The 26220-nt window shown below is 46.3% G+C and overlaps 1 protein-coding gene and 1 long non-coding RNA gene across 4 annotated transcripts in view; one reads left to right on the top strand and one right to left on the bottom strand.

Moving 5' to 3' along the window:
- Positions 1 to 15900, bottom strand: part of PPP2R2D (protein phosphatase 2 regulatory subunit Bdelta) — a 29442-nt gene extending 13542 nt beyond the window's left edge. The window contains exons 1-3 of one of the 3 annotated variants that reach the window (XM_083843503.1): positions 15732 to 15900; positions 15328 to 15417; positions 1400 to 1497 (exon numbers count right to left, since the gene is read on the bottom strand). In XM_083843503.1, coding sequence (XP_083699629.1) covers positions 1400 to 1497; positions 15328 to 15417; positions 15732 to 15738 — 195 coding nt within the window. In that variant the 5' untranslated portion in view covers positions 15739 to 15900. Of the gene's footprint in view, positions 1 to 1399; positions 1498 to 4361; positions 4381 to 15327; positions 15418 to 15731 lie in introns of those variants that run through there. The other 2 variants (XM_083843505.1, XM_083843504.1) reach the window with 2 other exon arrangements.
- LOC310902265 overlaps positions 15312 to 26220 on the top strand; it is a 135140-nt gene continuing 124231 nt past the window's right edge. The window contains exon 1 of the long non-coding RNA XR_014586593.1: positions 15312 to 15437. This is a non-coding gene — a long non-coding RNA (uncharacterized lncRNA). The remainder of the gene's footprint in view (positions 15438 to 26220) is intronic.

Genomic DNA, 26220 nt, shown 5'->3' with positions numbered 1-26220 from the left:
ATATTCCTGTGTGAAGAGTGTGACTTTTTTTTTTTTAATACTACAAAGAAAAGACATGACAGCTGGGTTTTGAGTTACAGAACTGAGCACAAACAGCTGAAAGCCAACCAATAATAGCTCCACCCTGAACAAGCGTCAAGGAAGTCAGAGATCCTGAGCATGTGGATCCTTTTGACCTTGGTCTCTGTGCCTCAGTTAAGTCTACACAGCAGGCTAAATGATAAACAAGCAATGTGCTGTCTAGGTGTAGTTGGGTAACATTTCAGCAGCTTTTCCAGCAATGGTGTTTTCATTTCACTGCCTCTCAAAATCCTCAGAGTAAAACTGATAAACCATCTTTATTGAAACGTTCGGTAAGTAGTATCAGAGCGAGGATGAAATGCAAAATGTGGATGGCTGTTGGTTAATCGAGCATCATTCAAACCACACAATGAAAGAAGGGGGATTCTGCTGGAAAAAAAGCATAGCACCTAAAGATCAGTACACTTCAGGCACAAACAAGCTGAATCAAAATTCCACGATCACTTCTGGTATTTCTAAACCCAGAAAAGGTTCAAATTCTCATCAGTTCTTCAAAGGGAAGGACATACATGGTCTTTGGTGGTGGGGGAGAAAAAAGGAGTTGTCACGTGGAATGTTGATGTAAAAGAAAAATTCCACATTTCTCTCAGACACGAAAAGGCATGAAAACTGTTTTTCAGCAAAAGGCTTCATCAGTAAGTCAGCATTTAGTGTACTTTTTCCAATACTTTGGATATAAAAGGCTTGGCAACGTATCTGCGTTGATGAATGGGCAGAATACAGCACAGCATTATCTCCCAACTGATAACATTGGGCAGAGCCATCTGAAAATCTGCTTAACTACCGGAGGGGGAAGTCTTCATACCCTCTGAACCAAAACACCCAGGTGTTTCTGGAGATGAAGCTGTTACCACTGCTTTTGATTCATAGGATCCTAAAACACATCAGATGTTTAATTCTTCAATTTTTGGACCATGCTACTCTGTTGTCTTTGCAGCTTAACATGTATGCTCTTTTATAAATCAGTTCTTTTGCATTATTTTCAAAAACATTAGAATGTGTCTTACATCCACATAAGTGTAAAGTTTAGGACAAAGTCCAAAAGCAACTCTACACTTATGACACTGAGCATAATAGGTACACATAACAAACTCACTGTAGTTTTGTGAGGGTTTTTTTTGAAAGCAGTGAGGGGGTGAAACCACCACCAAGCTAAATTACCAAATTCAGCACGAGGCAGATATTTATAAATATGGCTAACATCATCTTCTGAGAAAACTACCCAACCATTTAAACTTCACAGCATGAGCAGATGAAGTGAGACTGTGCAACACAAGAGCAGCGTAGTAACAGCACTTTTGTTTTTCATGTCACTGACCTCTTGTTCCCTTTGAAATATAACCACTCTGCCACCTTTGTCTCCTGTTGCAAGAAGATCACCAGAGTAATTAAATTCAACTGTTGAAATAATATCAGCTGTAAACAGAACAGAAATAAAATAGCACTGTAATGTGGAAAGCAAATCAAGATGTTTCAAGACTTGAACACAAAACAAAATTACAATTTATATTAATGCAACAGCAAAACTACTTGATTTACATCATTAATACCCAGAAATTAAGTCGTTTCAAAGCCTGTCAAAATTTATTTACAATTTAAACCATTCTGTGATTTCTCCATTTCTGAAGCTTGAAAGCCTTCAGTCACCGAAGAGAAGGCGCGCTGTTTTAAGCAGCCAAGCTACGTATTCTGCCTGTCACCAGTGAACACTGACCCACGTAAGGAGTAATGCCTGCCCAGCGCTTCCAGGAGTAAGAATCGTGCCAGAAGCGGTTCGTTTGCGGTGTTACCTTGGAGTAGCACTGCAGCTTACACCCATCAGCGCGAGGTGCATGCCTGCCTTTCTCCCGAGCTAACTATCTACGTAGTTAGTTCAGGAAGCTGAACTGGATAAATAAAAAGAAAAAAAGAATTTTTGCCAATCGAGCTCAGTGAATCAACTCCACGCAGAAGCATCAGCATTTCTACACCAAACGAGGCAAGGGTGACGGCAGCTGAAGGAACAGGAAAGCAAAGTAAGAGACTGCAGGACCTCCAGCGCAGACTAACTTAAGCTCTCTTGGACTTAAACCTTGAAAAAACAAGCAGTATTTATTCACCACTACATGCCACAATTAATCTTTGGAGGTGGTAATAAAGAAGTAATTGCCATTAAATGATCTCTAAATAAGGGGGAGGATAGATAAGGACCTATAGATCTGTCACAGACTTTAGGCATATGGTAACAACAGCAAGGTACTACTCACCTTAAACATGTAAGTAAACTTTTAACCGTACTGGTGCTTGTTAGCCACGTCAACTTTTCATTACATTAGGCAGGTAGGAAAAAAAGATTTGAAGTATCTGATATCAATTAGTTTCAGAGTTTGCAATTAGAGACTAGTTGAAAACTACTTTCCTGAATTGATTTTGATGTGCTAACTTCTAAGCTCCTTTGAATAATCCCCCCCTTTTACCAGGAAAATGATTAGGAAGTCTAATCAGTTTTCTCAAGACATCATTCATATTTCAGATTTTATTAAGAGATCCTCCAGACATTTTTTTTTCCTCATGTATAGATACCGTAATTTACCTGCTTTGATAAATACATAAATAATCTATTTTCTACAGATTTATCCCAGCTTTCAAAATTACACTACCAACCTGCTTCTGGATATGTCTACTTCTATCTTTCTTTAAAGCATTATGAGAAGATTTAATTTTGGTTAAAAACAAACAAAACCCAGGGTTATTGCTGATCTCGACTCCCCCACAGACCATAGCACGAGAACAAAACCCGTACCACTGCTGCGCGCAGTTCGAACTCAAAACCCAAATCTCTCCTCAGTTGATCTACTTGCTGAAACCAACTCCGGTGCTAGTTTTTAGTCTCTCTAGCTTGACTCCCTGTCCATGCACAGACCCATTCCCACCTGCCTGCCCACAGGCAGCGACCGCCACCTCAGAAGCTCCCAGGGCATTTACACAGACCTTCAGTGTCAAAACCAACCCTCACCCAACAGGACAAGTCCACCACTAACCCACGTCCCTTAGCACCACGTCCACACATCTCAAACACCCCGGGGATGGGGACTCCACCACCCTCCTGAGCAGCCCGCCCCAGCGCTTGACCGCCCTCTCTGTGAAGAAATGCTTCCCACTGTCCAGTTTAAACCTCCCCTGGTGCACCTCGAGGCTGTTTCCTCGGGTCCCATCACTTCTCACCTGAGAAAAGAGACTGCCACCCACCTCGCTGCAGCCTTCTTTCAGGGAGCAGTGGAGAGCACCGAGGGCTCCCCTCAGCCTCCTCTTCTCCAGAGGAAACCACCCCAGTTCCCTCAGCTGCTTCTCATTTTAAGAAGCAATCTTTTCTGGCTTCACTGTGAACACTGGCAGAATGAAAACGATTTCCCCTATTCTCCTCACCCTAATTTCACATTTTGCATCCAATTCCTGGTACACGGCCATTTGCCTCCATAACAGACTGCATACGGAAGTACTGAAAACACAACCTACTTCTTGCAATCCTTCCCTCCTCCAAACTGCTCAAATGGATGTAGAACAATAAATAATTACATACAGAAAACAGCGTACAGCTTAAGGGTTTCACTAGTGCTACGCGATCTCCTGGTTCAGGAACTGCCTCAGCGCTCAGCTCCCCGCAGCACACCCAGCGCGGCGTACCCGCACCGGCACTCTGTCAGACGCACGCCCCGCTGAGGAGACGCACTGTGTGTGTGACTGTTACCCATACGCACTCGACTTAGGCCATATTTTGTACTACTGGGTGTTCAGTTCAGAAACCAATCGGAAAGACACTTCTTTCCACTTACCATGGAGACCCACTCTGCCACAGCTGTGCCTGCACACTGAGCACAGCAGCGCCATTTCACACTTCTCTTCATCAGACCTTCGGGTTAAAACCGCAAGTGTCAAGAATCACACAAAACCTGTCCCTACACACCCAAGTGCCGTCTCTGTTCCCCTCTTTGGAAGGTTAAGGAAAACACCAGCACTACATCATCAGTACATCAGCACCAGCCCTGCCTATGCTACGACCGAGCCGGATGGAAGAGAAGGCCGAACCGTTTCCATGGCTGCCAGGAGAGCAGCTCCTCGCACGCCAGCTCCCCTCCCAGGGAATCCCGTTCACACACCTTATCCCAAGTAAGCCGAAAAAACATACAGGTTACCTTCCATGTAACCTTACCCCTTTCTTTACTGTACTTCCTCTCACAACTACGGTAACGTACCGCCGTAACCCCCTTCCCAAAGCTCGGCACCTCTCCGTGGTGCAGTACCTCGTACACGGTGCAAGTCCTCAGACAGGCAGAGTTACACGCACAAGGTGCACGGGGGGCTGTGCAAAGCCGTTGGCTGATTTGGAACCGTCTGCTGGCTTGAGAATGAAAAATTTAATCAAGGCCCTCTCACAGCAACCTGCATAGCACATGTACGTGGGAATTGTGCCGCTGTTTGAAACCCAACTCGTTCTTCCTGCATGAGAATCCTGGGGAAAAATGTACAAGAACTCAAATTCAAACAGAACCAAAACACACACGCACAAACCCCTTTGTGTATGTGGTTAATATTACTATTAGCCTTTATACTGATCCATGCTAATTATTTCCACAATTATACGTTTGTTTTGTGCCCAATACATGTCTAAATTGTGCAAATGTATAAATAAGTTATTACAAATGTTTGGCTGGCTAAGAGGTTTTCCAGTGACAATTACCAAATACCATGACATAAAGAACTTTGCACTAAAACTGACAAAGCTAGCGTGCACTGAGCTAGCTGGAAATGTAATCTGAATTAAACTCTACTACAAGATTGACGACAGTGCTAGGATTAAAAGAAATCCTACATCCTAGTATCAATCAATAATACACAGGAAAAAAAGGCATTTCAAGAGGAAATAAACTAAGGAAAGATACGAACAGCTGAGATAAGCAGTCCAAAGTAAAATGATTTGATAGAATAGTTTCATGACATTTTCAGCACTCTACTTAAACATTAGGGTAACCCTTGAATTACAAAGGTTTACCTGTAACAAAACTAATATTCCACTACCACAAAATCTGAAAGTCATTCTAGCACAGGTCATTTTTATCCTGAGACATTAGTAAACTGTCCTACCAGAAACAAATCCCTCCTTAACACGTGCAGTTATTTCAAAGTCAAGAATGCTTTTCTATTTAGTTTCAGGAAACGATATTGATAACTTCTCCCAGGTACACAAAGTATCTACCCACATTATTTGCTCAAAATACACTGTGCCTTTTCTTTATACTAACAGTGTAATTCACAATAAAACATACAAACGCTTAGGAAAGCACGGTACTGCCTCACGTACAGCATCTTACGCACTCTTCTCCTACACAAGCACCCTTGTGATTGCGTTTTGGAAACGGAGAGGTGTGCCCAGCCTCCTTCCCTCCAGCTTTGTTCCCCCGTTCCTCTGTTCTGGAAGCAGCCACAGGAACTTGCACTCTTGTAAGCTAAGGAGAGCAGCAAGACCTACGGTTTTACAGTAAGATGTGTGTCTGGCAATATTTCCTTACAGCCATGAAAAATTAATGTTTAGTTTCACTTTTGGAAAGAAGTTCTAACTTCGTTATGGCCTGCACGCACAGTAGGAAACTCCCAGTTGCTTCCAAAGCTGGTACATTAAAAGGAGCGTTGGGTGAAAGGTGCCGGCAACCAGACTGATTCTGTCAAACCCTCAAATTTAAAAGCACCGAGTGTTTCCACGGGCAGCACATGACCTCCAAACATGCTAGAAGGCTAAAAACATCCATCTCTATAATAACGTGGTGGAAACCATTCCCAGTGACTCAGGAGACCGTCCTGTAAGCCTTAACATAAATTTCAAAACTTAGTATAAATGCTCTAAGTCATAAAAAGGCTCGGGTAGGAAGGGACCTTACAGATCCCCCAGTTCCAACCCCTGCCACGAGCAGGGACACCACCCACTAGATCAGGTTGCTCAGGGCCTCATCTAACCTGGTCCTGAGCACCTCCAGGGATGGGGCATCCATAACCTCTCTGGACAACCTGTGCCAGTGCCTCGCCCCCCTCTGAGCAAAGAATTTCCTCCTAACCTCTAATCTAAATCTCCCTTCTTTTAGTTTAAACCCATTCCCCCTTGTCCTGTCATTACCTGATTGAGCAAAGAGTCGCTCTCCACCTTTTTTATAAGTCCTCTTTAATTACTGAAAAGCTGCGATGAGGCCACCCTGGAGCCTTCTCTTCTTCAGGCTGAACATCGCCAGCTCTCTCAGCCTTTCTTCGCAGGAGAGGTGCTCCAGCCCTCTGAGCATCTTCGTGGCCTGCTCTGGCCCCGCTCTAACAGCCCCACATCCTTCTGGTGCTGGGGGCCCAGAGCTGGACGCAGGGCTCCAGGTGGGGCCTGACGAGGGCAGAGCAGAGGGGGACAACCCCCTCCCTCCCCTGCTGATGCCTGTTAACACCAGTGCTGGATATTAACTTCCCTGTATCACCAGCCCCCTGCCCTGAGCCTGGCGAAGTTCTCTAGTATCAGCCCTCCGGTCTTCTTGGGCTGGCTGTGCCGGGGGGTGGAAGCGGGGGATGACAGAGACCGGCTTTTGTTACAGCTCCGAGGAGAGCAAGCTGAGGCCTACAGGCTAATCCCACAAAGGACTCACACGAGGTATTTCTGACACCGATATCAACGCCTCGGCTCTCCGTTTAGGCATCTCAAATAGATATCTAAAATTAGCTACCATGAACTCTTCCTTTCTAAGCTGGCTGCACACTGCCATTCCTGTTCCAGCCTAAAACCTGAAGAACCCTGCAAAGGTAGACAGAAGGCTGTCCAGCTGCACGCTCTGCTTAGCCCTGACTGCTAGACACAAGCAGCATCAACTTCTCTCCTTCTTGGGAGCTATTTGAAGACTTTTGGCAAAATCTCCCTCCTCGCACTTAATGGACAAGGAAGCAAAGCAGTCACCATTTTCAAACATTATCTAAAAGGAAGGACGCTTCACATTCTAAAGGATCTCTACCATTACATTTTTGGAAAACATAAGTTAATACAGCTTCACATTTAGTTCAGAGACTGACAGAAATGCATACTAGCCGACCTGTCTCCTGGCCCTCCCCTTGAAAAACATTTTAATACACAATACCTCAGTCCACGGTCTGTCCTGGAGATCCAAACAAACAGCTGTTTTTAAGGACCACGAAGCTCTCTGGAAAGGCTCAAGCTTTGAGAGGAAGTGACTGGACCTGGCCCACAGCCAGAGAGCTGGCACAAACCGTAAAGGAGATTAACAGAGCAAACTAAACATAGAAAGAACATTTCTGTGCTTGCAATCAAGATCTCACACCTTCCCCTACCCCACGCCCTGTGATTCTAGCGAGCATTTTGTTCCACAGCTGAAGGAAGGTCCCGGAGACACTGCACGATCACCTACAATTGATGGGAATGAAAGGGAGTGCACGGGGGTGGGGGGGTAACTACAGGCTATGTGCTCCTAAATCAACTTGGAAAGAAGTTGGGATGTCCCTGTGATGCTGTGCTGAACTGTAAGACATGACAGCAGAACGCGCAGAAACCTCTTCGCAACAGGCAATGACAACACACGACCTCACGGCACAGCTGGTGAGAAGCATGGCCACGGCCTAGGCAGGAACGGCAAAGAGCCACCACTGCAGGACAACTAAACGAAGAATCAGATGGAATCGCCAAAAGGTTTGGGTTGGCAGGGACCTTACAGCCCACCCGGTCCCCCCCTGCCATGGGCAGGACCCCTGCCCCCAGCCCAGGCTGCCCAAAGCCCCCCAGCCTGGCCTTGGGCACGGCCAGGGATGGGGCACCCACAGCTCCTCTGGGCAGCCTGGGCAGGGCCTCGCCGCCCTCATGGGGAAGAATTTCTTCCCAAACTCTAATCTAAATCTCCCTTCGTTTAGTTTAAAACGGTTCCCCCTTGTCCTGTCACTATCTGTCCATGCAAAAAGCCTCTCTCCATCCTCTTTAGAGGACCCCTTAGGTACAGGAAGGCCACTACAAGGTCTCCTGGGGCCTTCTCTTCCCAGGCCGAACACCCCCAGCTCCCTCAGCCTGTCCCCGCAGCCGAGGGGCTGCAGCCCTCCGAGCATCCTCGAGGCCTCCTCTGGCCCTGCTCCAACAGCTCCGTGTCCTTCTGGGGCTGGGGGCCCGGAGCTGGGTGCAGCACCGCAGGTGGGGCTCACGGGGCTGAGGAGAGGGGGACATCCCTGCGGGCACGCCTGCTCTGCTGCAGCCCGGGTACGGCTGCCTTTCTGGGCTGCAAGCGCGCACTGCTGGGTTATGTCCAGCTTTTGTCCACCAGAACCCCCACGTCCCTCTCTGCTGGGCTGTTCCCAATGAGAACATAATACAAAAATGTAAAAAGAGCAAGGAAGATTAGCAAAGGAAAAAACATACCCAGAGATGGGTATGACCCAGGGAAGAAAGTAGTCAAAGAAAATGAATAAATTCAAAGCCTAATGCCTGTTAAACTGTTAACAATAAAAAAGTGTTAAAAAATTGCATCTGAGCTTAACAAGTTACAGATACACAGTGCCTGACAAGTGCTTGTTACTTGATTTGCATTTATTGCAAGAGACCCCCCCCACTCGGTGTCACACAGTGTCTGTTTGCACCAAAAGGGTTCTGGGGTGGGGCGCAGGGAGCTGCCCTAAGGTTTAGCAGCTCCTCACCCTGGGTTCGCTGCAGCTATCACACAAGGCAAAGGCACAGAGCTGCCAGCGGGCCCTCCTCCCATCGCCTACTTGTTGGGGCAGGCAAGTGCCCTCAGAAGTTCAGTTACTGCGGGATTCCGGTCACCGGCTTCGGCACTCCTTGCCAGTCTTCACCAACTCCCCTCCTTCTCCTCCTTCCTGCACTTTTCGCTCATCTGCTGCTGGCTGAACGCAGATTCTCCATACTGCAGCTGCCAGAACAGCCAATGGAAAGGATTAACATTACCCTGCAGTTCGGATGGACTAAGACTGGCATGGCTGTTGTTGTAATGCCTAAGATCTCCTAAAATATTTCCTAGTGTTGTGTTTCTTAGTTTAATATTCGATAGAAAGCTGAATTCTGTATTTGGATTGTACTGAAAAGTAAGCCAGACTTTAAAGGTATAGAAAATCACTTGACAACGAATGTAGTATTCAAAATAACCTATTTTTTCAGAATATGCTATATTTTAGACTCTATTTTCAGATTTCTACTTTTGTGATTGAAGACTTAATACAGAAGCACAATGCATCAGGAGGTCAGGAGAATAAACCAAGGACAGCATAGCTTTGCTCGGACTGAATTTCTTCCAGCTTACAACGTGCTGCCCACTTAAAGTATCCATCAGGTCTAATGTGCTTTTTTTTTTTCTCCTTTAACATTCAAACAACTTGCAAAATGGCTTGAATTGCCTTTACATACCCAGCAGAATTTAACTCGGTGCATAATAAGCCTGCTTTTTGAACTAATGTAAATCCCTGAATAGATCAGAGGTCAGCCAAGGGCGCGGGGAGGCCGCGCAGCACGGGACACTTGGAGCAGCAGCAGAAGGTGGCTGAAGCCAGCGCTGTCGCTGAGAGGCGGCGCACAAACACAAGCCCTTTCCTCGAGTGGCTGCCAGCGCCTGCCCCCCAACCCACACATTAAACCAATGTTAAAGTGACTTAACAGCCGGCAGCTCAGAGGGGACAGTTAGTGCAACTCCCTTATTTACACAGGTCCGCAGTTTCTTCTCAATGGAACCAAGCAAAGCGATGCTGTAGGTCCTTTGAGTCACATCAGACCCATCTCCACTGGGCTCACAGGGCACACAGTTGCCCCGATGTGTTCATACAACGCAAGGGCAAAGCGGCAACAAGAATAAAGAGCAGGAAAGCTGAACTTCAGCAAGATAGAAATTAACTTTATCTTCATGCTTGCTTTTTCTTACACAGGCTGAAAGCGTATGCAGGCATGAGTACGTGCCTCCATAACGAGTCAGGCTTTGGTAACACGGCAAAGATGACGTTTAAATTCACCACCAGTATGGCAGATTCTCTCCTCCACACACACATTACTTGACAGGACCGCTCGAATGAAGATCACCTGGACTGTATTTTTTTAATTATTTTAAAGAATATCTTGTTCACTTGTAAATCTGGGCTTCCTCACTGTGAGGAGCCATAACCTAAAGATTATGGGAGCAGAGAAAGAACTAGAAGCTTCCAAAAGTTCACTAACGCAGCATTTCTCGCTCGTACCATCTTGCTGCATCCAGAGTTACTTACTCACACAGTAAGACAGTGCAATTTACTTTCCAGTGGCATAACACACTGCTTTTATTGTTGGCTGACAGAAGTGGAATTCAAAAGAGTGCTTATTATTAAATACTACTATCTGAGAACAACGTTTTTAGGGAATAGCTTGTTGTGAAATAAAGGGTGGAGATAAATTCTTGGTTGTGGGTTCCGCGAAAGAACAGAAGTGATCTCCCTAAAATATTAGGGCGACTTTCTCCAGCAGGAAACCACTGTATAACATGGGCTCAGGTCAAAACTGTTTGCAGAATTATTTCTGCCCACATTTAAAAAGCACGAGAGCATTCCCCAAAGCTGATTTAATGTAATTGTGTGCATTATACAGAACACTGTACGACACACAAGGCAGGAAAGATCAAAGAAACCATCAAAAACTTTGGTCCCTGCAACAAATGGTGCCTCTTCAGCCTATGCTGCTGTCCTTCTGGGAGCGGAGATGTGGTAAGGCTGCAAAAGGATCAAGGTAAGAGCACACCACGACATGCCACCATGAAACAGCAACAACTGCCTGATGTTTTGGGTACAGCAGAGAACAGGCCCGTGAAACCGCCTCTGATGTTATGCTTATGGCAAAATCCTTTTTCAAGAAAAAAACAATCAACCAAACAAAAACCAGTCAAACAAAAAAAAACCAGACAAAACAAAAACAGCTTAAAAGCTGACTTTCTGCCCCTTCCCAGTAACAAGCAACATCTTCAGGTATAAGCAATTATTTAGGATGAAAGGGAACAATACATGTGGCTTAATAATGACTCCCTCACCGTGTTTCCCGGTTCTTACAGAAAAAAATCTTGAAAGATAATAACCAGTTTTGTCATTTCTTCCATGCAGTTTTAACCAGATGTCAAATAGCTGTACCTCTTTTGGAATACATATATACACACACATATATAATGGCACCATCATGCCAGAATCAGCTTTAAAAACAGCAAAAATAAGCCAGTTCAACTCCTGAACATTTTCGAGCCACTTATTTGTGAAGACAGCTATACACACAAGATGTTTTTAAAGCACTCGTCTCCAGACTTGAGAAGTAGTGCAGGATTATAGTCCAATATATTTTTATCAGATCGTGGTTTTCTTCTCTACTTATATTCTGCATTCTCACAAACTTGTGAGGTGGATTTACTTCTCTCCAGGCTTGTTACTGTGCTAACTAACGACTTTGTTGAACTGATGATAACAAGGTATCCTTTAGTTTACCCCTGCTATCAAAATCACTAGTTGGAGAATTTAAAAAAAAAAAACAAAACAGCATTTTTCTTTGATCTTCACATGCAGATAAAAAAAGTCTTTAATGAGCAGAAAATCCACTACAACAGCACAAGTTATGTTTGTAAGCCAATGACAATTCTTAACCTCAACGACAACTTTATTTCCCCCCCCCCCCCCCGAAGAACAAGAGGAGTTCTGCTCCCGTGAAATACCTAGCAAGTTAATGAAAGGGAGCTTCTAGGGAGCTCTCGTCAATTACAACAGGTCACCGGGTATACCACTTATTTGCAAGACCTGGCTTTACACTCAGCTCCTCCAGAAAAGACTTCAAATAAAACACTTAAAACAGATGAAGACTTCAGCTAATGAGGCTGTGAGAAGAAAGCAATACTCATTTAGTGGAGTAGCCACCCATTAAAGCTGCTTAAACCTGAAACAGGAATATATGCCTTACCAATAGTGAATTAAAACAGCATTTACAGAAGGGAACAGTTAACCACAATTCAAAAATCCATACAGACTGCTTTGAGGGGGAGGGAGAAGTTAGAAGCAAAACCCAAAGAAATTCCAGCATCAGTAATGGGAAACCCAAGATCCACAGCATACAGGTTCATGTTCTGACAAGGACCAGACTTCCCTCCCAAGTACGTCCAACTTGTCACTAGCACAAATCAATTAGGAAGATTTATAACACCCACTAAAAATATATATATTTATATACACGCTGCTAATTACATCCAGAAGCAGTCATGGATTATATGCAGTGCATGTGTCCCAAAGGAATCTGGGACTATCTGTACATTATTTAAATAAGCTGTTTCATATTTTGCTAGGAAAAAAAAAAAAGTATTTTTTGAGCATGCAAAACAAACTAAACACTGAAATCACAAAAAACAATTAGGTCTTGGGTAGCACAAAAATACCCTGAGGCCTTTATTTAGAAAGCTAATTTCTACCAAAAAAGGTAATCCAAGAACAAAAGGTTTCACAGGCAATCAGTGTGGTTTTCATAATCCCAGGGTTTTGTTTTTTTTTTTTTTTTTTTTACTAACAACCAAATTACAACACAAGTTTAGACTACTACTCTCCCCCTCCCCCCCCCCAAAAAAAGATTAAACCTGTTGCTATCCTCAATACTAGTTCTTCAATTCTGTATCTGTTTTTAATCCAATCTTCCTCCTCCTCCTTCAGTCCAACTAAACTTTCCTGCTTTAGAAAACTACATATTTCAAAACCTGGTGTATTTTCCTGATCTTTTTAAATGGCCAATCTGGCCATTACAAACACTGGTATTCTATTTATTTGAGCAGAGCATTGTGCAGATTTCAGAGATTACTCACGGAAGAAGCCGGTTCCATACACAGAAAACAAAGAAAGAGAACGATTTTCTATACTCATGACTTAGACAAAATCCTGTGAATAGAGATGACAGTCGCAAATCTAACTATAGCAAAGGAATAAAAATATTAGTGGGGTTATGGCAAAGCAATACATCTGAGAAAACTACTGAATACAAAACGTATCCTAGAATTGCAGTTCAAAAGGAAGTGGGATTCTGGTTACATTGCCTGACTAGCAGGCATCTTAATTTCTACTGCTGAATGAACTGCCCATAGGAACATTTAGCAAAAATGTCTGCATTTAATGCAGCTGACAGCTACTTCACGTTATCATTTTCGGGTTTCTTTTACAGAGCTATTTTTTTCCACAAAACGGGGAAGAAAAAAAAGTATCACAAAAAGGTGAGTTTTCCCCATCACAACAATGTACGTGGAACTCACAGTGGCTGTACGTAGTATTTGCAGCAAGGCTATCCCAGGTCAGCAGCAGCACATCCAACACATTTAAACGTGGGTTGGGCAAAAGATGTCAGACAAACAGTGATGGATAAATATCTCCGTAACTGGGAACAAAAGTTTAGCAATAGAATTGCATTCTCACTGCATACTGCAGAGTCAAATTCAGACAATTACTAGCAAATAAACCATTAATTCTGTACTCAATTCTGATTTCAAGGCAAAAACTAACAGGAAAAAAAAGGCAGAAATCAAAATATAGACAGAGTCCCAAAATCTCTAAGTAGTTCTCATACTCCAGTAGGAAAACAAAACTCTAGCACCAATTCAGTAAAAAAACAGGTGCTAAATGCTTACTTACATTAATTGCCCCATGAAAAAAATAAATTCCTCCATGAAAAAAATAAATTCCTCCTATGTAACAAGTGTCACACTCAACCTGCAGTCCTCACACCAGGAAAAGTTGCATTAATAAGGTACATATGGGCAATTCCAGGACAGAAGTGTTGGAGCACTATCACCCCTACTTCCTCTAAGCATTGCTCAGAACAGAGAGCTTTCCCCTCTAACGAAGAACTCGGCCTTGGTGATATGTCTCATCAGTAATCTAAGTTCCTCCTTGAACAGCCCTGTTATGTGCTTAAATAATTAAATGGATTTAAGACATTCTGGTATTTCAAAAACTAAAAGCTTTCCAGCACTACACAAATTCTTGTTGCTCAGCTGCTGACAGGGAAGCAATGTGCTCATAGAAGCACATCTATTCAACATGGAGAACTGAAGTTTAGTTACACAGTGAGAGAAACTGAGAAAAAAGACCATTGGGGAAATTCATGAAAGCTACTGAAACGTATTTTCAAAAGAATTCTAGGCACTTCAAAACAATAGTACGTGGCGCAAAACGTACTTAGTAAAAAATAAAAGGACGAAAACAACGGCCAAGTCTGAGTACTAGTTTCTTGAGTAGTTTTCATGTCTATTCCTCCCAGAGCTCTTATTTTGAATGGAATGCCAAAACAAGTGGCATGAAAATGAAAACACCGTCAATGTTATTTCCCTGCAGCAGACACTAAGAAAAAAATATTTACTGCATCCAGTAAAAATAAAATACACAGCCCGTGAAGACCACACACCAGTCATTAGTTATTTCACTTAACACAGTAGATACAGCAATTTCAATTAATGCAGTAAAAATCTTAATAAGTAGCACAGAATTGTGTTTCATACTCATTCCACACTCCCTTTTCTAAACAGCATCATAGAATACCCTGAGTTGGAAGGGACCCACAAGGATCATCGAGTCCAACTCCTGGCTCCGCACAGGTCTACCCAAAAATTCAGAAATCAGAATTCAGGATCTCCAACCTGAACGGTTTGAATACGGAAAATTTAGAGAGAAAGGGTCTTCACCTCGGACTTAGGAACTCATGTCATTTCTACATACTACAGAGAAACACTCCCCCCCCCCCCCCCCCCCCCGAGTAAAACCTTTTTTTTTTGTACTCATTCCCACACATGACAGGCTTGGAAAGTTTCAGAGAAGGCGTAAAGGTGTGCCCACTTCCCCTACCTCAGCATCCCTGTTTGCAGCTTCCCCACGTCACCATGAAGGCAGGAAACCTCCCCCCAGCCGCAGGAAGCCTTCGAACGCCACTCTTAAAACGAGTACACATGACAGAGCTGCACGCTCCGCCGCTCCATTTCCGTCAGGAGCGAAACCCGACGAGCCTGGCAGGCTGCGGGTGCGTTTGCCCCCGTTCCATCCCCGCCGTCCCGCTCCTCGCTGCCGATGGGCACGAGGGCGCAGGGGGAGGCCCCGCCGCCTCCCCGTTCGGCTCTCCCGCGGTCGCGCTGGAAGCCCGGGCGGCAGCTTAGTCATGGCCGGGGGCTGCCGCGGCCCCGCCGCCGCCCGCGGGGGGCCGAGGGGCCGGGCCCGCTCCTCCCTTACCTTCCGCCACGTCCTCGTCGATGGCCCCCTTCACCTGGGAGAAGCACCACTGGAAGTCGTTACCGTTACCGCCGCCGCCGCCTGCCACCCCTGCGGGGGAAGAGACCGCGGTGAGGGGGGAAGGAAGGGAAGGGAGGGAGCCGGCCCTGCCCGCCGCCCCCGCCGCCCGGCCCCTGCCCCCCGCGGCCCTCCCCACGCCCGCCGCGGCCCGGGCCCCGGCCCCAGCCCCAGCCCCAGGCCCCGGCCCCGCAGCCCCTCGGTGCCCGGCTCCCCGCAGCGCCGCCTCCCGGCCCCGGCCCGGCGCGTTGGGCCCGGCCCGGCCCGGCCTGCAGCAGCAGCAGCAGCGGCGGCGGCGGCTCCCGCGGAGGCCGGGCGGGCGGCGGCCGCGTCCCCCCGCGCCCCACCTGCCATGTCGCGCGGTGCCGGTGCGGCGGGGGCGGGGGGCCGCGGGGGGAGGCGCCGGCCGGGAGCGGGTGGGAGCCGCCGCGCCGAGCTGCCGCCGCGGGAGGGAGGGAGGGGAGGGCCCGGCGTTTCAAAATGGCGCCCATGGCCGGCCGGCCCGCGCCGTGACGTCACCGCACGGCTCCCCGCGGGGAGGGGGCGGCGCGGGGCGGCTCGGCCCGGGCCGGGCGGCGGGGAGCGGGGAAGGAGAGGGGTGGGAGGGTGGAGACGAGGATGAGGATGAGGATGAGGAGGTCCCGGAGGTCCCCGAGGTCCCCGGCGGCTCTGCCGTGCCCGGGGCAGCTGCGGGGCCGCGGCCGCCGCTCGCCCCTTGGCGGTGGCCGAGCCGCCTGGCGGCCGCGAGAGCAGGGAAGTTCTGAAAGTACCGGTTTTTGGTACATCTGATGGTTTATTTTCCGTTCTTTTCCCTGATTTGTTAATGAAGACACTTCCCCGGGGGATACACATAGATAGTGAAAGCTTCAGGGGTGCAATTTTTACACCTGAATCCCCAAAAGTGAACACAAATAAATAAATAAAAGATATTTTTCCCGTAACTCCTGTATTGATGGATTTTTGACCCGTAAGTTCCTCGGAAGGTGAGGGACTTCAAGCGTTATTGACAGCAGCCCTGAGCAGAAGGGCCGGGGGTGCTGGCTGGCGGAGCCGGCAGCGTGCTCGGCGCCCCGAGACCACCCGTACCTGCGCTGCACCCACGGCCGCGTGGGCAGCACGGCGAGGGGCATCGCGCCCCTCTGCCCTCCTGAGAGCCCACCTGCAGCCCTGCGCTCAGCGCTGGGGCCCCCAGCACAAGGACAGGGTCCAGAGAACGAGTCCAGAGGAGGCCACGAGGATGATCAAGGGGCTGGAGCACCTCTCCTACAGACAGGGGCTGAGGGAGCTGGGGGTGTTCAGCCTGGAGAAGAGAAGGCTCCAGGGGGACCTCACAGCAGCTTTTCAATAATAAAAGAGGGCTTATAAAAAAGGTGGAGAGCGACTCTTTGCTCCATCAGATAATGACAGGGCAAGAGGGAATGGGTTTAAACTAAAAGAGGGGAGATTTAGATTAGAGGTTAGGAGGAAATTCTTTGCTCAGAGGGTGGTGAGGGCCTGTAACGGGTTGCTCAGAGGAGCTGTGGGTGCCCCCCACAGTGCCCAAGGCCAGGCGGGGGGGCTTTGGGCAGCCTGGGCCGGTGGGAGGTGTCCCTGCCCATGGCAGGGGGTTGGAATTGGATGATCTTTAAGGTTCCTTCCAACCCAAACCATTCTGTGATTTAAAGCCCTTCTGGGGAAGAAATAAGTGCTTAGAAAGGTAACAGGCTGTTCTGGCACGTCTTTACTGTTAGACAGCCTAAATCATGGTGGTAGAAAGTATGCAGGAAGTGGGTGGTGAATGGAGGCCTGGTGGGCTGTGATCTTGAATGCAGATGACAAGAGAAGTAGGTGGTCTTGTGTAGCAAGAGCCTCATTAGTGATCAGCAGTGACAAATGAAGAGCTCTGCAGCTGGAGTTCCTCTCTGCAGCTGGAGTTCCTCTTTCACAGGACCTATGTTCATCCAGAGGGGCTCCAGCACCTTTCTGCAAAAGCACTTATTTTCTGAAACCTGCCTGAGTTCAGTACGGTTCAAGTTAGAGAAGATTTCTTTAGGCTTGCAACCTCCCATTGATGTTACTTAGTTCCTTGGTTACAGAAATACATTTGAACTAAGTTGTCTTTATTTAATTTTTGGGTATGGTATGCGGTCCATTTATGGATTCATTACTTTATTTGTGTTGTTTATTCCTTATGCATTGTATTAAGAACTTAAGAATTTAAGTGAAATTAATTTCAGCTTACTGTTCTGTGGGTGTCTTCTTTGTAGGTATGGGAAAGTAATCTTATAAGGCAACTGGATATTAGTTGCTTTTCATTCATTATCACATCTCTGCTCTGGAGAGAGAACTTGTGGGGCAAGTTCTGTGATTACCAAAACTCTTACTTACTTACCTGTTGAAAGTTGACCATTTTATTTTCTGATTGACTGGCATGTTCAGTCCGTAGTGATTATCCGGTTATATACATATATAAAACTAATGTTTTATGTGTCATAATTTTGTGGATACCTTGAAACTTTTGTTGTAATAAAGGAATAGATCACTAGTGGATCCAAATGGTACTGATTTTATTTTTAAGAAACTCAGTCTTGAAGGTTTTATAGTGTTTTATCACTTTGTATTAGCAACAAACATATCTAAAAACAAATTTTAAATTTACATACGCAATGAGTAGAATACCTGCAGCTCGAATGCAGGCAGGGCCTCATGCCTTGAAATCTTATATCAGCATGAAGTGAGCACTGGCTTTGTTCTGTTACTGAACTGATAGGGAAGATTTTATGTCACATTGTTGGCCACAGTCTGCTTACATCGTGACAGCAGCTACTTCTATTGGATCACATCTATGACCTCAGCATCTAAGATTTTTTTTTTTTTTTAAGAAGCAGTTAAGCAGTTTTAACAATTTGAAAGTTAAATTAAAAATTCAACAGACAGTATTTTTATTGGCCATTTTTGTGTACGTCAAATTGCCACTACAGTTAGTTGCATGTATAATAATAAACTTTTAAAAATAAAACAGTTGGATATCACTCGTGTCTGTGTTTTGGATATCACCAGCCATCCAGGGAGGGATGGAGGTAGGGGGGGTGGAGGACTGGCACTGCACAGTGGTGCGTGGCCAAAGTCAGTCAATGCAGCTGCAGCAAGGAAAACCCAGGCTAGATACGAGGACACAGCTCTTCCCAGGAGGGTGCTGTAATGCTGGACGTGGTGCCCGGACAGGGTGGAATTCCCATCCTTGGGGGAAGTCCCATCTCGACTGGCCGAGGGTGTGAGCAGCCTCATGCCCTGTTTCAAAGTGACCCTGACAAAAGCAGGAGCGTGGGCCAGCCCTGGGCCAGCTGCCCTCTGGGGGTCCCTCCCAGCCGAAAGGGCCGGGGTCCTCGCTGTGCAGTCACTGTTAGTTCTTAGCTTAGTACTTTTGTGTCTGCCTGCTTTTTGTTTGTTTGTTGTCCACTAATGTGCTTTTGGGGTGAACTGGATGCCTTTCAATCCCATAAACATATAAATGAATGCGTGAAATTTGAGAGAGAATTCAAATGTTGGCACGGGTACATTCTTTTGGGGGTATTCTGCTAATCTGAAAACTGAAATTAAAGTTGCTAATAATTAAGTCTCTTGAACTGGATGAACGTATTTGTTGATTTTGTAATGTATGTGTTTTATGAGCAGGACTTTTTTTAAATTGTCAGATTCTTGTGATTTTTTTTTTTTTTTTTAAGTTTAATTTGTATACAGAAAGCCCCTGCTTTCCATTATATTCAAAGAATAGGTTAATTAAAGTCAAGGAACTAATTAGCTTTTGTAAGCTTTTTTTTGTAAGCTTTTTTGCTTTCTGAAGTTTTGAGCTTAAAATACAAAAGGTTATGTTGACAGAGGAAGATTCAGACAAATACGTTCTATTGCTTGTTTTGCAGTGAATAAACCTGTTTAAAGTTGTTGGGCACTTGTGTGGGATTTTCCTCAAACATTTCTGTTCAGTTGCTTCTGCTTGGGAGCTCAGTGTCACCACCAAACATGTTTGTGTATCTCGTAAAAGGGGAGGGCTGTGTACCGCAGCCGAGGGGCGGCTGCCCAAAGGAGGGAGTCCCGATGGTTGCCACTTGTCACTTGTCTCCAGTTGCTGGGAAGCTGCTCCACGAGCCCGGCGGGAGTGGTGTGGCGCAGGCTGTGCGATGAGGGGTGCAACACCTCTGTGTACTTCTCAGAATTAAAGCACAGTGTGTTTGCCAGGGATGTTTCTGGTTTAGTGGCTTACTGTTGTGTATTCGAGTTGCACTTGGAAGAAAGTGACGCTGTGCTCTTGCCACACTTCGCGAGAAAAGCTCCTGACAGAGATGTTTCCAAATGTGCTCTCGAAATAGCATCGTGCCCAGCCAGCTGCCTCGTGCCCCCTGACATATGCTGTGTGAAGCGTTGTTGTTGCCAGCTCACCAGCAGTTGTTTCTCGTCGTGTTTCCCATTATCTGTTTATGATTAAACGAACCCCGGTTCTTGGCTGGCACTTTGATATTGGTCTTTGACAACTAGTGCCTTGAAAACAAAGCATGTTCAAAGTGTATTTATATTTTTAAAAAATGTAGTGCAAGCCACAGAAATAGCATTTACTATAAGGAGAGAAACAACCGGTTGGCGTAAGGAATCAGATTTCACTAATAGATACATATTACATGCTAAGTGACATAAAAAACATCTGATTAGTTCTAGGTGAGAGAAGCAACAGATTTTCCCATGGGATTTTTGCCTCTCTTCCAAACTCTAAAGAAAATCTGTGGTTTAGAAGTTGGAAAGTTACCTTAAAGCCAGGTCTTTAGTCTAATTACCTGTATTTCTTACCCTCTGTTTATCAATAAGGTATATAAACGTATGCCGAACTTCAGCCCGTGGGCTTTAGATTGCACTATGTTTAACCGTGGCAGTTGCTGCCTTCGTCGCCTTTCCCTCTGCCCCCAGACCCGAATGCCTGCTCTTAGACCGGTCCCAAGCCGAGTTACAAACCCTGCTCTCAGGGACGTGTCTGGTTCCTGTACCACCCCCCCTGCACCCAGCCCTCGGCAAAGCAGGCCCCTTCCCTCATGCCCAGCCTGGTGTCCGAGGACTCGTGGCTCAGCTGGTGTTTTTCTTGGCCTCCTGCTCTCCTGCGACGCCAGTCCCGCAGGCAGCGCCGTCGCCTTCCCTGGCCGCGTCCCGTGCAGCGGGGCCGTGACGCACCGCGGCCTGCCCGGCTGACTCGCTCCGCTGGCAAGGGGAGCTCTTCCAGGAAGAAGCAGCACGGCCTATTTTCTCAGCGCTGGCTTGGCTGCTGCCGCACATTTCCTTTATATATTATGGATAGCTTCTGTATGAGGGAACGGAAGGAGTGATGGCATATGCTTTGCTCCCTGTTTACAGCTGCAAAGGCAAAACGTGCCCTGGTTAGTCACAGTTTCTCGTCCTGCTCGCCTTCCAGTACTACTGACCTCGAGTGAACTTTGCGCGTTTCAGGCTGTTTAGGGAGGAAAGAATGTGAGGAGAAGCACAGAACCGCAGGTACCTCCGCTGCAGCTGACTGCCAGGATGACCTTGGGAACTTCAGCTTTAGACAGCTAAACACAGCGATTTTTTCCCACAAATAAAAACAAAAGAAACTCTTTGATAGCTGAATCACCTCTTGACTGAAGAAAATGTCTTTTCTATTGTGTTTTTCATGCTGTGATCCAGTAATTGCTCTCTGGCATTGTAAGGAAAGAACTTGAGCTAAACAGAAACTTTCGGCAGCCTCTCAGCACCGTGTGAACACTTCTGTACACAACGCTTCTTCAGCAATGTCAAAAATGTTGCTACTGGGAGAGGAGCCTGCTTGCTTTGTAGCCTGGCTGAGGAGCCACGAGAGTTTTCCACTAAATTACACTGGTGCAGATTTGGAAATGTTTCTGTAGAAGGGGTGCTATTTTCCCTCTCTGTACTGAGCAGCTCCTGCCTGTAAACGTGGCCTGCGCCCGGCATTCCTTGTGGTAGTCTGCATCGCTGAGGACGGAGCCCCTAAGCATAACCAAGTTAACAGGTTATTGCTATTGGAAGAAAGGCTATTAGGGTTTATTATGCTATAATTTATAATTGGATTTCTTCTGCTTCCTCACTTCTTTTCCATTTTGGCCTGCCTAATTGCATTTTATGTTTAGTCTCCAGGAGTTTGGTCCATTCTTATTGTCTTAATTCGGATGTTGCTTGAGCTGTCTGAAGGATACCACCTTCTTCCTTATGTCGTCCTGTATCAGCATGCTAGGGGGCTGTGCTGGCTTTCTCCTGATTTTCTCCGAGCCTTTTTAAGTGATGGTATCCACAGGCTGTGAATACTCTGGATGGACTTAACAGCTTCCATGCCACCTGTAAGGATTTAGTTATCATAGTTGCTTTACTGTCTACATTTAATGAGCTTCCTTGTTTCCTGTAGTCTGTATTTCTCAAGTTGATCACAGGTTTTAATGTATTTTAAGTCTTTGCTCTTACAGGGAGGGTGAACAGTATTAGAGTTGCATGTGACTTTCAACTACAGCATTTGGAGTGAGATCTTGCACGTTACTTAGGAGCAAGCCAGGGTTCACCTCTCGTGTGCATTCACTCTGTTCCGTAAAACAGCAGCTGGTAGTCTCTAAAATCACGTTTGGAAATTATCCCCTAATTTGGTTTTGGCCCAATCCATGTAGATTGGGACAATCATGAATGCCCTTACCCTTGCATTTCTTGCCCTTTTCCCCTCTCAGATACCTGTTAGCATGCAGCAGACAGCTTGCCTTCCTGGCAGAACAGCAGTAATTCTGATCACGCTGTAGCCTTCACGTTTCAGCCTGTACTTTCAGTCTATGTGGACTCATGGTTGACAGCAGGTTTCTTTACTTAATTTGATCATATCTTATGGCACTACTGCACCACCAGCATGGTCTAGCCTGTCTTTGCTGCTGTTGCCCCTGGTCGCTGCTCTGTGCGGGGCCCTTGGGCCAACGCACCCACAGGAACCTTGTTTTTCAGCTTCTTTCTTCAAAAACGAAGTCCCTCCTCTTTGGTCCTCTTGGGTCCTCTTTCCCACCTCCTGTCAGTGGTACCATTTTGCAGAAACTGTGGTTGATGGGAGTGGGCAATAGCTGCTTTCTATTCCACTTGGAGGGAGGTTACTTCCTCAGCTGGGGGTCTTTGGATGTTTAGCAAAATATTCTTACAGCAACTCTGTGTGGTTTTGCGTCTGTTTGCCTTCTGGCTGATGTGGCCCATAGAAATAATTTTAAAGCACAGAGAACATAAAGTATAGCTGCAGACTTGCTCTGCTTGAATATCATGAGGTCATAATCGCTTGGATGGGAGCCACGCTACATTTTTGGTTCTGAGTTCAGATAGTATGTTCTGTGAAGATGTAAATCTGTTTCTGCATTTCAGCTTTTCTCAGTCAAAGTAGAAGAGTGCCAGCAAATCCTAAACGTTGTTTCCTATGTGTGCTTTTCTCACCTTCAGCTAGTCCTCAAAGTCCTCGGAAGACCTTTGCTGCTTGCCCTTCCCATGCACAGTTGTCCTCGTTTCTCGGCACTGCTGGGGGCTGTGTGGCTTATTTGCATAAAGGCAAGGAATTCAGTCTTGTTTCAAATTAGATTCACGTCACTTAAGTTTAAGGTTATTATTTCCTTTGACACGAGCGTTTCTTTGCTCCGTCCTGCCCAGGGCCCGTCCCTGCCGCCGTGCTGCAGGGGCTGCTCACCGCGCTTCCCGTCGCTCAGCATTGCACAGGCGCTGCCGCGGCCGTCTCACCTGGGGAGCTGTCGGAAGGGACCGGGTGTGTCCGTGGAGTCTTTCAGGTTAAAATGCGAGCCAAATATTCGCAACCCTGTTAATGTAACGAAAAACAAATACACCTCTGTTTTGTCACTGGCTCTTTTCAGATTTCGTTCTCAGTTAGTGGATTAGAAGAACATTCAGTGACCTCTAACCGAAGTGGACTCTGTTTTGGGGATAGCCGGTGCCACGTACCTGTGATGTGCCATTCATCTAGAAATGGCCCATTATGATATTTTAAGACCTAGGCAGCTGGTTAAGTACGAACATCTTGCTAGAACGTTAATTTTCAAGTTACTTTTGACAGGAACTTATTATTTGGTTTGAACGGAATTGCTCATCTCTCTGCTCCCAGATTAAAGTAGGAATTAACTTGATTTCGCAGCTCTGAGAAGACGGATGTCAGACACAGAAGTGAGTTAGTCATATCTGTGATAGCAAGTGTGATTTCTGTGATTTCTGTTCTGTGACACTCTGCTAAATGTCACAGTCGCATTCCCACCCAGCCGCAGCTGCTTCATTCAGTGCCACTTCAATTAAAACTTCAGAATAATTCCAGACATTTCTGGGTTTGTCCAGCCTCGCCCAGGTTTTAATTGCAACTTGTGCATTTTCCAGTGGAGAAGAAAAGTTATAAACCTGTCACAACCAAGTTATGAGTCACTTCTTCAGCTAGGTGTGGCTACAGATACTCCACTCCTTGACTTTAAGGCTACAAAGCCATTACCTACACTCTGACAGCACGGCAAATCGAGCCTGATAGAGGATTTGTTCAACTCTGAAGTATTTCTTCCTGCATAAAAATAATGCAGATGATTGATGGAGTGGGGGTTAGGAGAAAAAGAAACACTTCTATTTGAAGAAGATAATATTTGAATCCTACCGTAAACACTTCAGTTAGAACACCTATTTATTTGAACACAGGAATATTCTGCAAAAATAGTTATTTTTAAGACCTATATGTGGTGATATACATAAATGTAGGAAATGACGTTTTTTTCCTGCTGCAACTTTTCTATTTGAAGAATAAAGACTTTTTTTTTTTTTCCTTACCATTCTGATTGTAGGATTTCAGGAGGGCAAAGCACCAAAGGGCTGTACAAAGCAAATTCATGTCTTAAAAATAAAAAAAAGATTAACAAGCCCTTCTCCTTTCATTGTTAGCTACAATAGGAAATGCATGCTCTGGAGGCAGAGCACCCAGGGGGTGGTCAGCTCATCGGTCTTTCAATCAGGGACAGTGTGAAGTGAAACTCTTCAGGTGTGACCTTTTTTTTTTTTTTTTTTTTTTTTAAGAGAGTTGGGACTAAATGAAGTGTTGAAATCCTTTCACAGCCAGACAAGTATGCTGCCTAATGTGTGTCCAGCAGAATGATGCTAAGTTTGGTTGGCTTCCAGACTAATCATCCTTTTAAGATGTTTGATGTTTTGGTAAGCATTAAAGGTGTACTGAAAATAACATGAGTGGTTAAGCCATAGTGACATAATGGAGCAAATTCAATGTTGAAATATGTAGAGCTAACGTATGCCAGAGCTGTGTCTGGTTGGAAGACCCAAAAAGACTATTTGAAATGCCAGCGGATAGCGCTAACACCGTGTACATCTTACTGCAGGCTCAACATGCTGAACTTTTAAATAATTGTAAAATTATTTGTTTTTAAGTCTATCTGCCCTGTGCACATTTTAGCATTGGTGGTGTCCAAGGAGGACTAAATCCCACACCTGTGGAGGTGCCGTGTGTATTTTGGATCGCCTTGCCGCATCGTTATGCAACCTCACAGCAGGAACGTGCTTAGAGACAGGGCCGGAGCTGCTGGCCAGGCAGGGCTTGTGAGGCGGTGCGTGCTCGCCCTTCAGCGCGGTGCTGCTGGGCGAAGGCAGCTTCGGTGAGGCAGCCTGCCGAGAAGGGAGCGAGCGTGCCGTCCCTCGCAGCTGCTGTGCACGCGCAGCCCGCTGGCTGCCTGCCGAGCCTGGGGGAGCTCCCCGCTGGCCGGGAGGGCTTGGGATGCGAATGGTCATACCGTCCTCAAACGCCCGTATTGCCCCGAATGCTCTGAACTTTGCATGTGTTGGAGGTCCTCCACAGCGGTAAAAGAAAAAAAGAGTAAAGAACAGAGTAAAGAACTGCTAACGGAGCCAACTAGGAAAGGTGCCCTCCTAGACCTGTTGCTAGAAAACAGGGAGGGTCTGGTGGGAGATGTGGTGATTGGTGGCCGCCTTGGTCAAAGCGACCATGAAGTGGTTGAGTTCAAAATTTACGGTGACAGAAGGAAAAGTGCCACCAAAACCTCATCCCTAGATATGGGGAAAGCGGACTTCAGGCTGCTCAGGGAACTAGTCAGCAAGGTCCCCTGGGAAACTGCTCTTGAAGGCCTCGATGTCCACCAGTGCTGGTCATTCTTTAAGCGATGCCTCCTAGAAGCACAAGATCAGGCAATTCCTAAATATCGCAAGTCAGGCAGGCGGGGCAGGAGGCCGGCGTGGCTGACCAGGAACATTCTAATGGAGATTAGGCGGAAACAGAGAGTGTTTCGCTACTGGGAGGAGGGCCAGGTGTCATGGAAAGAATACAGGGATGCTGTTCGTGTTTGTAGGCAGAAAATTCGTGTGGCCAAAGCACACCTAGAGTTGAAGCTGGCTGTGTCTGTGAGAGAAAATAAAAAGGGCTTTTTCAGATATGTGAATGGAAAAAGGAGAACTAAAGAATACATAGGGCCGCTCCTTGATAGGGAAGGTCTCCTCACAGACAATGACATAGGTAAAGCAGAGACGCTTAACGCCTTCTTTGCCTCTGTCTTCAATGCCGATGATGGGCTTCGGGACCCAGGGTGCCCTGAGCTGGAGGACCGGGACGGTGGGGATGACAAACTCCCAACCGACCCTGAACGTGTGCGGGATTTGCTACTCCACCTGGATCCCTACAAGTCCATGGGTCCGGATGGGATTCATCCCCGGGTGCTGAAAGAGCTGGCGGACGTCATCGCGGAACCTCTCTCAATTATTTTTCAACGATCCTGGGAATTTGGGGAGGTCCCAGTAGACTGGAAGCTGGCA

The sequence above is a fragment of the Anser anser genome, assembly GCF_964211835.1.
Source record: "Anser anser genome assembly, chromosome: 7".
Lineage (NCBI taxonomy): Eukaryota > Metazoa > Chordata > Aves > Anseriformes > Anatidae > Anser > Anser anser.
This window is presented reverse-complemented; position numbering and strand designations above follow the sequence as displayed.